At 60.3% G+C, this 11,924-nt stretch overlaps 2 protein-coding genes across 2 annotated transcripts; one reads left to right on the top strand and one right to left on the bottom strand.

Moving 5' to 3' along the window:
• Nucleotides 1-1,178: 1,178 nt before the first annotated feature.
• Nucleotides 1,179-6,720, bottom strand: VOLCADRAFT_86043 (uncharacterized protein; the record flags this gene model as incomplete). The annotated part of the gene is made up of 5 exons (XM_002945710.1): nt 1,179-1,283; nt 1,876-2,319; nt 2,935-3,741; nt 4,330-5,387; nt 5,535-6,720. The coding sequence occupies 5 exons, from the start codon at nt 6,718-6,720 to the stop codon at nt 1,179-1,181; spliced, it is 3,600 nt and encodes a 1,199-aa protein (XP_002945756.1).
• A 1,109-nt stretch (nt 6,721-7,829) lies between these two features.
• Nucleotides 7,830-11,494, top strand: VOLCADRAFT_86042 (6-phosphogluconate dehydrogenase; the record flags this gene model as incomplete). The annotated part of the gene is made up of 8 exons (XM_002946064.1): nt 7,830-7,916; nt 8,248-8,337; nt 8,654-8,765; nt 8,965-9,129; nt 9,632-9,744; nt 10,303-10,356; nt 10,870-11,030; nt 11,350-11,494. The coding sequence occupies 8 exons, from the start codon at nt 7,830-7,832 to the stop codon at nt 11,492-11,494; spliced, it is 927 nt and encodes a 308-aa protein (XP_002946110.1).
• Nucleotides 11,495-11,924: the final 430 nt, after the last annotated feature.

Raw genomic sequence — 11,924 nt, 5'->3', positions numbered from 1 at the left:
TCAGGGCCCCCTATTTTTCGGCATCGTAACCGCTACCGCTACAACAGACTCAACCGCCACAACTACCAACTCGTCACCCTGCAACCTCTCTACAACGGTGCCGGCAACCAGGAGCTTGGACGTACAGCTGTACAGGGCCCCCGATTTCATCACCGTCGATTGATCTTCATCATGCACAGAAACATACCTGTGCATAACCTACCTCTGCTGACCATAACCCCATCCCTGGGGAGGACAACTCACCCCTTAAAAATTCAAACAATGATATGCACGCGGACGCACGCACGCGGAGATACAATGCAATCCTTTTTTCCAAGGCACAGAGACACATACACACACGCACACACGCGCGCGCGCAAAATATGTAATATTTTTGCGAGAGATACACATACACACACAAACACTCTCACTCACTCTCACTCACATACGCGCACTATCACACACAAACAGTCCGTCACATACCAACGTATCTGCAATGACCCCAGGGAATGGGGAGAGGGGCGCCTTAGCTGCCGTGTCGCAGCAGCCCCCAACCACCACCCTGCACAACACCCACTTCGGTGTGAAGGCAATATCCGCATCTTCCTCCACCATCCCCGAACAGCCGCAGCAAAACAGCAACTCCACAACCTACCAACCACCACCACAACAGCAACTACCACCATAACATCAATTTGCGCATGATGATGCACATCGTTGCCCCCGGCTCCGCTCCTTTAACATCATCACATTACAACACATTACAACACATCGCCATGCGCGCATGCGCGCCATCGTGCGGCCTAAAAATGAGCTAAGCACACGCCGATATTCCCTAAATGCATCTCTTTTACCTGGGCAACACCCTATCCTCTCTGTAAAGTGCAATTATCTTGCGGATACTAGAACTCCCGCTGCCGACCGCTAAACTGTAATACTCACTACTCCTACTCCTACTCCTACTACAAGTTCTACTGATGCTAGAACTACAATACTATCACTACTACTTTACGTTTTAAGACTGCGGCTACAGTACTGTCACTACCTACCTCCGGGGGAGGCCCAGATCCTGCACACCCTACCTTTTCCCCAAGGTACCATGTACGGCACTAAACATGGTACAACAAGCATAAAGCCGTACACAAAATCACGCGCTAGTTGCGCGGAGCTTGCAAACAAAAGCCCACCATGATATGAGATCACACTGCCATGACCGGTACCACCACTAGCACTAGCACCACCACTACTATCACTATGACCCGGGGGCCAACCGGAATCCCCTCTTCCGCAAGAACCTTTACCGTCTATGCAGACAGACAGACAGACAGACAGACAGACAGACAGACAGACAGACAGACAGACAGACAGACAGACAGACAGACAGACAGGCAGGCATGCTCACGCTGATCGACTGACAGACAAATGGGCAGACAGGCAAACTCACGCGAGCAGGCCAACCAATGAACACTCCTGCGAACCGACAGGCGTGCAGATGTACAGACAGACACACAATCTCTCTCTCACACACACGCACAGAGAAACGAAACAACCATATCTGCATATCATGTGCACAAAGGACGGAGCATGCGAGATCTGCACTACTACTCGCCCAACACGAACACCGAACAATCGGCACCAGACCCCACAGCATGACCGATGGAGAGGCAGACCCGACCCAACCCAACAGACAACATCATCAATAACATCAACAACAACATCAACAACATCAACAGCAACAACAACCATCACAGCACCATAGTAATGCTCAGCCCTGACGTGGGCTCACACACACCCCTTTGACTGCGCCTCCACATCCACCACATCCTGTCCCTCTGCTTACACACCAGCTCTAGACATGCAAATGGATGTCGTCAGAGGAGGAGCTAGCTACTTTACCAGCAGGCGCTCCAAGTCGCGTTTTATTCGGTCCACGCACATCGGCGCCGTACTGTCATCTGTATCCAAATGATCTATGATGCTGTCGACAGCTAGCAGGCCATTGGTGGAGCCGCCGCTGCCATTGCCATTGCCGTACAAATCCACGGCCGGAGAGCTGGCGGAAGAAGGTCCCACCGACACGCCGGCGCATGCTCGTGATACGGACGAGGGCGCCGGAAGCGGCGGCGGCGGCGGCTCTGCTGCTGTACCCAGCGCCGCCGCTGCCGCGGCGCCGTGGCAGCCAGCCGCATGGCGTGCCACGAAAGACCTGCCTCCCGTACTGGAAACGAAGCTCGGGCCGCCGCTACCATCATCTGTGGCGGATGCCGTACCAAGGAGTCTCGTGCTCGGCCGGCGGCCCCAGGAGGGATCCGGCTGTTGCTGAAGTGCTGGCGGCGGCGACTGCGGAGGTGACGGCGACGGCTGTGTCACGTGACTGCCGCCGCTGTACGGAGGAAGGAAAACCCCAAAGGACGAGCGTACGTCACTCCTGGAGGTTCCGTACGGGCTATTGCTCGTTGCGGGTTGGGATTTCGATGTCATATACGGCGTGTACGAGCTTCCAAGGCCTCCATTTCGCCCCTCGCCGGCGGCGCGGCCGTCGCCAGGGGTTTGATGTAGAGGCCGGAACAACGCCTGCAAGTAAGCCTCTTCGCTGCCACTGCTGCTGCCGCTGCCGTCACTGCTACTGTCGGCTCCTGGTTCGCCCGTCAAGCGGTGGCGGCGTTGCAGATGGCGTGCCGTACTGCAGGTCGACCGTCGGTTGCGATCCGGCCGGCATTGCCGTCTGCTGTCGCAGTTGGCGCACGATGACGACTCCCCAGGTGCTGTGCTCCATGTCCCGCCGCCTCCCCCGCCGCCGCCTCCCCCGCCGCCGCCGCCACCGCTGGCGCCGCCGCCGCTGCTGCTGCGGCTGCTGTCGTCGAAAATCGCCGCCGCTAGCGCCGCTGCCGAGCGGTCCGGTCTCGGCTGGAATCCAGCGAGCGTTTCCTCCTCCAGTGTTTCCAACCTGCTAACCAAAGCTGCGTGCTTCAGGCTACGTTGCAGAGACGCGAGGCGGCGTTGCGACCTGCCACTTAGCTCCCGCTGCAGTGCCAAAGTCGCCTCCGCTGCGGCGGCAGCTGCCGCAGCAGCGGCGGCGGCAGGTAACGCTGGCGGCGGCCGCGGGTACATCGTCGGCGGCGGAGAGGACACGGCGGGCGCCGAGGAGGCTCCGTGCTCTGCGGTTACGGTCGTACAGGCCATGACGTCATTGCCATGACGGACCTGTGTTCCGGAGATGGCGGCGACGGATGCCGTACTGCGGTTGAGGTCCTTGTCGATGGCGGCGACAAGGCTAGCCGCCGCTTGGAGCACCGCGGCGGATGACGACCCCGCCGGCGGCGGCGTCAGGCCTCCGAGTCGCATCTCAAATTCTCGCTCATCGCTCGATGTGCTATCGTCTTCGGCGCCACCGCCGCGGTACGTTGGCGCCTTTGCCGACTTGATCTGACCCCCCGAGGTAGCGGTAGCGGTAGCGGTAGCGCCGGCGACGACGGGCTCCCGCAGCAATGCCGACGACTCCGAACGACTGCGCGTGCTGCGGCCGGCAGCCGGAGAAAGACGCGCCTGCAACGGCGATGACATCAGCACGGCGCCCGAACGACGCCCCTCCGCCGCCGCCATGGAGGTGCCATTTCCGTGGGACCCGTCTGCCGTCGCCGTCGCCGTCGCGGTCGCTGCAAGCAGCGGCTGTGGGCCGCCGACGTGCCCTAGGTGGCTTTGTGTGGAGGCTCTCCGGGGTCCAGTGTCGGCTGGCGGCTTGGGCTGCAGGTTGGGCCACTTCTGCGGTGTGCCGTACCAAGGGGTTGTACTGCTGACAGTGAGGATTATGTATGCAAGGTGGAGTAATGCTAGTGCAGGCGGTGCAGTGCGGATCATGAGCACCATGCGAAATGAAAAGAGACGCAGGCAGAGCGCGGGTACGACGGTCCCCCCCCAAAAAAAGAAAAAAGCGCCTCACCTCGTTATGCAACGCGCAAACCCTAAGTGCAAAACCCTTCGTGCTTGCTGGAATACATCAACTCAAAAAGCATGTTTATGTACGGAACCCGCGCGCTCTGCTGTGAGGGTACGTACGTGTGTGTAACGCTTCGTGAAGATCCCCTCACCCCCGCCCCGCCAAAGGATTGAACTCAAAAAGAGTATCCAACTCCGCTGTCAGACGCCCAGGACCCCCGGTGACAGCAATACCCCCAAACCTACCTGAGACTGACATGGCGCCAGCATCCCGTGCTGGGCATGTTGCTGCTGTTGCTGCTGCTGCTGTAGTTGCTGCTGCAACTGCCGCTGATGCGTGCCTGCGGCGTCTAGGCAGACGTACGCCTCCTGCCCTACGCTGCACATTCGCCTCAAAGAGCGTCGCCCCGCCACCGCCGCCTCCGCCGCTGCTGCCGCCGGCACGGAGCGGTCACCGACAGAGTCGTCACGCTCCTCTGCCCCCTCGCCGTCGCTATCGCTGCCGCCGTCACCACCGGCGTTTCTTCCTTCCGCTGCCGCATGGGGGATCTGGGTTCGCTCCGCCACGACTCTGTAGGCGACTCCGCCACCGACATCACTGCCGCTGCCCTCGCCGCCGCCGCCGCTGCTGCTGCTGCTGCTCCAGGCCTTCCGGCTGCAGCGGTTGCCTTGCTTCCGGAGACCAACCCGCGGCGAACCAGCAGCGGGAACCGCTTCCACCATCGCCACTACCAGCGGCAGCGGCGGCGGCGGGGATGTGAGTAATGCTGACGCCGAGGGTGTCGGGGGCCCATCGGCGGCCGCGGCGGCGGTGTCCGCGAGGGCGCGCGGCGCAAGCGTCAACGACGACATGGATGCTCCCGGGCGGCGCGTGCTGACGCCCTCCCGGGCCGCCAGGCGACGGTCCACCAACTGCCGTACACTCAGCTCCCGCTCCGCCGAGTCACTCAGGCTGTCGCTGTCGTCCCCGCTGCTCGATCGCCTGGACTGGCGCACTGCTTTCCCGCCGCCGTCCCCGCCGCCACTGCGGCCGTCAGTGGAAGAGCCAGCGGCGGCGCATCCGTTGTCGGCAGCCCAGGCATACACAACCGCATGGGTCCCGCCGCCGGCATTGCCGAGAGCGGGGCCGTCGCCGCCGTCGGGACCGCCGGCGCCTACCAGCGCACACAACCGGTCAGTAACGCCACTTGGCGCCCCCTTGCGCTCCGAGACCACACCGTTCGGATTCCCAACCAGCGGCCGCAACGTCAGCTCTAACAACCGCTCCCTCGGCTCCGCTGCTGCCGCCGATCCTGGTTTCAGAGCAGCTTCCGCCGCCGCCAGCGCCGCCGCCGCTTCTACTGGATCCGCTGCAATGGCAGCTTCCCGCTCCACCCAGCTCGCCGCCAAGGCAGTAGGCCCGCCCCTCGCCGCCGTCCCATCCACCAAACCCCCGTCGGCTTTAACACCAACAACAACATCAGCTGCATCAGCTGCAACACCGCCGTTGAGCCCTGCCCGGACATGTCGCGGCTCCTCCAGCTCAGCTCCAAGAGCAAGACCTTCGACCGAACCTCCGCCTGTTGATGAGTAGATGCTGTCGCCGCCGCCGCCATCGCTAGCTAGAACAACGGACCTACCACCATCCCTGAACCTGATCGCTGCGGCGGCCGCGACTGAGCTGCCGTCGTACACTGTCGTACCCGCTGAAGGCTCCACTCCGGCCGCCTCTGGCGACGCCGGCAACATCTTCAGGAGCTCTTGGAGCCCCTGCTCGTCCAGCCGCGGCGGCAGCGGCGGCGACGGTGGCAAGGAAAGACCCTTCCACTTGTACGACCGCTCGCCACCTCCGCTGTCGCGATCGAGTTCGTTGTCGTGCAAAGCGCTGAAGCCGGGGCTGGTTGCGCTATGACTGGCGCTGCCTCCATTGCACATGCTATCGATCCTGTGCAGTAGCCGCTGGATGCGCCGCTCGCTGACGGTACGGAGGAGGGTGGTGCAGCTCCCGGTAGCAGCGCCCGCAGCCGCAGCCGGAACTATTGTGCTGGAGCCAGACCGAGCGCCCAGAAACATGCTGCCGCTGCCGCCGCCATTTTCCGCTTTACGGATCTGAAACGACGTCAGCGGCGAGGTTAGCGGTGAGGAAGCCGGTCGGGGGGCGTTGGTGCGGCAGCTGGCCGCGCTAGCAGAGGCCGCCGGCGTGGAGATGGACGAGGCAATGGGCACTGGGCGCGCCTTGTCGCTACCGGCTGTCTCGCTGCCCATGGCTGCGGCAGCTGCCGCTGCGACGGAGGTGGAAAAGGGTGTGCCAGGGTGGCCCGCGGCAGTAGCGGCAGCTACGGCGTCGCCGGCGACGGCGGATGTAGCCGTCAGCGGGGTGGAGTTGCTGCCGCCTTCTCGGTTTGTGAAACTCGCGATGTTGCTGCCTCTCGGCCTTCCCTGGAGAGAGTTGCTGCTTTGGAGTTGGCGGCCAAGTCCGAGCTGCGCGACCTGAGGGTCATCTGCGCCGACGGGGCTCGGGTGAACTGTGGGCGGCATTACCACGTCGGTTGGTGGCTTGGCTGTAGCAGCTGTGGGGAGAGTGGAGGCGGTAGTTGCCCCTAACTGGCCCGGCGTGGCGTCCGAGGATGTGTCGGATTGGGCGTAAAGCGCGGATGGCTTAAAGCTGCTTGCGTGGGTGCCGAGGCTGGTTGTCACTGCGGCCGCAGTAGCCGCAGGGTCGGCGGCGGGAGGTGGAACATATGCGGACGCGATGAGGGCGAGCCCGCCGCCGCCGCTGCTGCCGGTCCGGTCGGCGCCGGTAAAGTTCAGGGGGCGGCGGGACATGCGATGCGTCCGCGGTTCAAAAATGTAGATGTAGCTGGTGGGGCTGTGAGCTACATCGCCTGGGGGACAGGATATGGACGTGCGGTTGAAAGCGGGGAGAAGTGGTTACGTTCATGAACGTGTAATGTCAAACAAGCCGAGGATTGCAAGATGTGACCTTTCTCCTTTGTTTTGGCATCTTAGGACATAGGAAACATAGGGCACAGTCAAACGTGCGCAAAAAAAACATTCATGGCAGCGATAGGAGCCCAAGACAATTACAACAAGGCGAACGACTTCGTCAAAGTTGACAAAGGAGCATGGTATGAAAAATGGGCGTTGTGCAACGAAAAAGGAAGATAACTCAAAAAACCGAGACCTCAGGCGACAGCAGCACGCCCATGACAGACACGCACGTCGATGTCACGACCTAAACCTGCCGAAGACCTCGCCAGGTACACAAGTTCAAGCAAGTGCTAAGAGACAGCATGAACGCAATGTCTGTGAAGCTCCGCTGCTTGTGGCATACCAGAAGGGACACCAGGTCCAGAAGCGATTTTCCTGCGAAAAAATTAGAGCTAAAATTGTAGCGTCGCCACTGAGCTGCTACTCGTCGACCTAAAGGTCAATTTCTATCCCGGTTGCGGCTTCTAGCTCAGTCCTTAGGCGAGGCGTGCTCTGGCACGGCGACAAGTATAAAAGTTGAATTGGCTTTGCTTGGGGCGGACCCAGTTGTAATTGTTATTAGCAACAAATAATACCAGTCACCAAAGTCGTCCACAGTCGGGGTTTCCAGCTGAACAGTCGAAACGTACTTCCGACAACGTACGCCAGAACAAGTGCCTATCGGCAAAAAATATAAGCCAAGGCAGCTTCCTTGTCCTTTCGCCGCAAGCTTTGTTCGTGTGTCCCTTGTGACAAAAATGACTATGGCCATCCGCCCGCAATCCCTTGCACACACAGCTCCCGCTGGCCGGATGGATCCAGCCTTAATTATTTCGCGGCTGCAATCTACCTGCTTTAGGTTGAGGCCATCGCACACCAGCCGACCGAAGGCTTTCGGCTCCGTGAGCAGCATCGCACCTTGCGGACACGTTCGCGCTGCACCCAGCCGCCGCGCTAGTCGCCATATGACCTGCAATGCTACCCTGGCAGAGGCGGCGCCAGGGAAAACCGTGTTGGGGTTTGTCGGTATCGGCATCATGGGCCTGGCCATGGTACGCGGCACAAACGTGGACTGAAAAGCGGGCATTGGGTCGACATGCCGGGGTAACTGTCCTACCTTCTACGGATACCTAGCACTCCCCTCCCCTCCATGGCTCCGAAACCCATACAAGGCAGCGACCCCGCCGTCGCCCCCCGCCCTCACTCCTATCAACATTCATATGGTTGTTAACCACCCCCACCCCCACCACCATCACCATCACCATCATCACCGGCATCACCGCCACAACCAGCAGCATCCATCACAGGGCCCCAATCTGTGTCCCAAGCCCAACCAGACCCTCACCATCCCGAGGCCCCCCGAACCACACGTCCCCGCCACAGACTCGCAACCTGATCAAGGCGGGCTACGAAGTGGTGGTATGGAACCGCAACCCCGAGAAGTGCAAGCCGCTGGAGCAGGAGGGCGCTAGGGTAGGGCTGAAAGGGCAACGTGATGAAAGAGAGGGGGGAAGAGAGAAAGAGAGAGGGGGAGGGGTAGCAGGCGCAGCAGGGTGCGGGCCGGGAAATCGTGTTTCCTTTACACATACACACACACCGCAAATATGTGTTACGTGCGGACGCGCGTGCGCTCTGCGTTGGCGTAACGCGGCTTCCAGGCTTCTTTGCCACTCTTAATGGCACTCTTGAAGCGGTGAAGCCTTCCCCTCCATTTCATCCGAGCCCTGAACCTGAAGCGATCTGTCATCGCACCTTCCGTACTTGTTCGTACATGTGTTCTCGTACACAGGTGGCCTCCAGTCCCCGAGACGTGGTCAGCGCAGCCACGTACACATTCGCTATGCTGTCCGACCCGGAAGCGGCGTTGGATGTGGCGTTGAGGCCTGATGGCGTTGTGGCGGGTATGTACAGGTTCGATGCTTGTGATGACGAGCTGGTACTGCGGCCTGGGGATGGAGCTGAAAAGCCAGCGATATGATTGCAGGACAGCCGATCAGAAGAAGGCGTATCGGGAACTGAGGCACGTTTTGGGTTTTCTTTCCTACCCCTCCCACTCCCACTCCCACCCCCACACCGCTCCCTATTTCCCCTCATCTACAGGCATTTCTCCCGGCAAAGGCTACATCGACGTCAGTACAGTGGACGCGGCCACGTCCCGTACAATTGCGGCTGCCGTACGGTCAGCCGGGGGAGGCTTTCTAGAAGCGCCTGTGTCTGGTAGCAAGGGCCCAGCTGAGCAGGGGAAGCTTATCTTCCTGACGGCGGGTGAGGAAATGGGGGGAAAAGGAGGGAGGAGTGTGTGTGTGTGTTTGCTTGCATCATCTCAGCCGTGGGCAATGAAGTGGCGAGGATGGCAGAGGAGTTACAAGCTGTGTGTATGTATATATGTATGTGTGTACGTGTGTATATTCGTACGGTTTACGGCTCGCCTGCTGGCAGGCGTGATGGCTGTAACTGACGCCGACCTGTTATGCATGCCCGCACCCTCAGCATATTTTGTCCCCGTGCTGTACCACATCGTCCCCCAGTGTTCCTTGTCTTCTCTGTTAGGACCTCCTGGCAGGGGCCTCCTCCTTGTACGACCTCTTAGGGTTTCGGTTTCTCCTGCTATTTCCCCCCCTCCCCCCCGCCTCCCCCTTCTCCTGGAGGAACCACTTCCGAACCCCCTTTCCCCCCCCCACACACACTGACAGCGCAGAACAAGTGATCCCCTCGGTATTCTTTTTACGCATTCAGTGTTCCCCGCCATCCACCCCACCCCCCTCAGGCGATGAGGATTTGTTCGCTGCGGTGTCGGCCCCTCTTGACGTGATGGGCAAGGCCAAGTTCTTCCTGGGCCCGGAAGGGGCAGGAGCGCACATGAAGCTTGTGGTCAACATGGTGGGTCTCGAAGGGCGGGTGGGGGGGAGGGGGAGGGGGAGGGGGAGGGGGAAGGGAGGCAAGGGGACGCACGGACGGGATGCGACCCGAGCGGAGTGTTGGCAGGTGAGGCCTGCCGTTGGGCCGCTGACGCTTCGCGCCCTGCTTCTTGAGTTATCTCCCACCTGGAAATATGCCGATCCCACATCTTTCCCTCGCTTTGCCCCCCCCTTCCACCTGGTATACTCCTGCCATGGCAGCAGCTTCACTCGTTCGTGGTTCGTCTTTCCCCCCCTTCCATCACGCTGCCTTTCCTCATTCTCGTTCCTCTCCCCCTTCCTCTCCTAGCTTTGGCAGCTAGGTAGGTAGTTTTCCGCTATCGTCATGATATCAGCATCGCGAAGACTCCTCCGTCACAAGTCGCGACTTGTCAGTTATTGCTTGCTTACTTCTCTGGCTTATCAGTCTATATCCTTCTTGGCATCAGCTTCACTCATTCACGTGGTTCGTCTCCCCCCTCCTCCCCCTCCTCCCCCTCCTCCCCCTCCTCCCCCTCCTCCCCCTCCTCCCCCCCCCAAGGTGATGGGCGCCATGATGACCAGCTTCGCGGAGGGTCTTGCGCTCGCCGACAAGGTACGGCGGACTGTTTGGTAACGGAGTGGCGGTAACGATAGTATTAACTCCTGTACGGCCATGAGCACCAGCACTGTACCGCGGATGGTGGACGCAGCCGCGTGCCGTCAGAAGGCAGTCAGGGCTCGTAGGAGGAGGGCCGGGGCGATATCGCTGATTGAGTTCTCGGCTCTGTGTGAGGACTTGGTCCGGCGCTGAAGAGAGCTGGTGAAGTCTCCCCCCACTTCATCTCGTGCCTCCCTCCCTCCCAAGCCCTCCTCCAACAAAAAAGAGGGCTTACCTCACCTCCCCCCGGGCGCCTCCTTTCTCCTTCCTAGCATTCCCTCTCTCTCTCTCTCCCACAATCCAGAAATCTCTGCCTCACTTTGTGACTTCCCCCCTCCCCTTTCCGCCTTCACTTAACAACTCTTACCTCTCAACCCCCCCCTCACCGCCCGCTATCTCTTTGCTGTCTGCTTCAATCGTCCGTGATACGTCCTAGCCTCCCCTCTCCCCCATTTTTGCACGACCCAGGTCGGCCTCAAGCACCAGGACGTGATTGACGTGGTAGCGCTGGGCGCCATCGCCGCACCGATGTTCGCCCTCAAGGGTCCCGCCATGGCGGCTCGTTCCTACAACCCCGCATTCCCGCTCAAGCACCAGCAGAAGGATATGCGGCTGGCGCTGGCGCTGGGGTGAGCAGGCTATGCCGTCTGAGTCGGTTGGCGGTTGCGGGACTCCCGGTGGTTTAGGGACTTGGGGGATTAAGTCCAGGATCGTAGACTCCCAGAGCCCGCATCCGGCCCGCATGGTAAATGTTGGTGTCTGCGGGTGTCCACTTCCCCCTATGTAGTACCTTTAAAAAGGATGCATACCTGGATTTGGAACCCCACAACGCGCACATACACACATACATACATACATACATACACCCACACATACGAACACAGGCGCTTCCGTCCGTCCGTCCGTCCGTCCTGCCTACCTCCGCGCCCTCGGCCTCCTCTCCTGCAGGGACGAGGTGGCTCAGCCACTGCCCATGGCCGCCGCAGCTAACTCGCTGTACATCGCCGCGCGCCGCCAGGGGCTAGGGGACATGGACTTCTCTGCCGTGATGGAGGCTGTCGCAGCCCAGGAGGCCGATACCAAGAAGCAGTAACAGACTAGGAGGCGCTATGCAAAACGGCAGGCGAGCAGGCGCTGCAAGTTTAGTAAAGCAATAGCATGAGTGGTTAGCAGCAGCAGCAGCAGCAGCGGCGGCGGTAGCAGACTGGTGTCAGGTTGTCGGGTGTGTGTGTGTGTGTGTGTGTGTGTGTGTGTGTGTGTGTGTGTGTGTGTGTGTGTGTGTGTGTGTGTGTGTGTGGTGTTCGTTCATGTGCGGCAGCAGGAAAGGGTACAGCATGTATTGTTGTGTTCTTCGTTCTTTTTTTCCTTCTTTCTTTCCTTCTTTCGGAACTGGGCGTGTCTTGGAACTCCCCCTGACCAGAAGTCCAGAATGCAGGATGCGAATAAGCGCTTCACATCGGAAGTGGCGGTCAATGGGGTGAAGGTATCAGGGGCGCGCGTGACCCGCTTCTTTTCCTGATTTT

Source organism: Volvox carteri (genome assembly GCF_000143455.1).
Source record: "Volvox carteri f. nagariensis unplaced genomic scaffold VOLCAscaffold_1, whole genome shotgun sequence".
NCBI lineage: Eukaryota > Viridiplantae > Chlorophyta > Chlorophyceae > Chlamydomonadales > Volvocaceae > Volvox > Volvox carteri.
The sequence above is the reverse complement of the archived record's forward strand: the minus strand, read 5'-3'. Positions and strand labels throughout refer to the sequence as shown.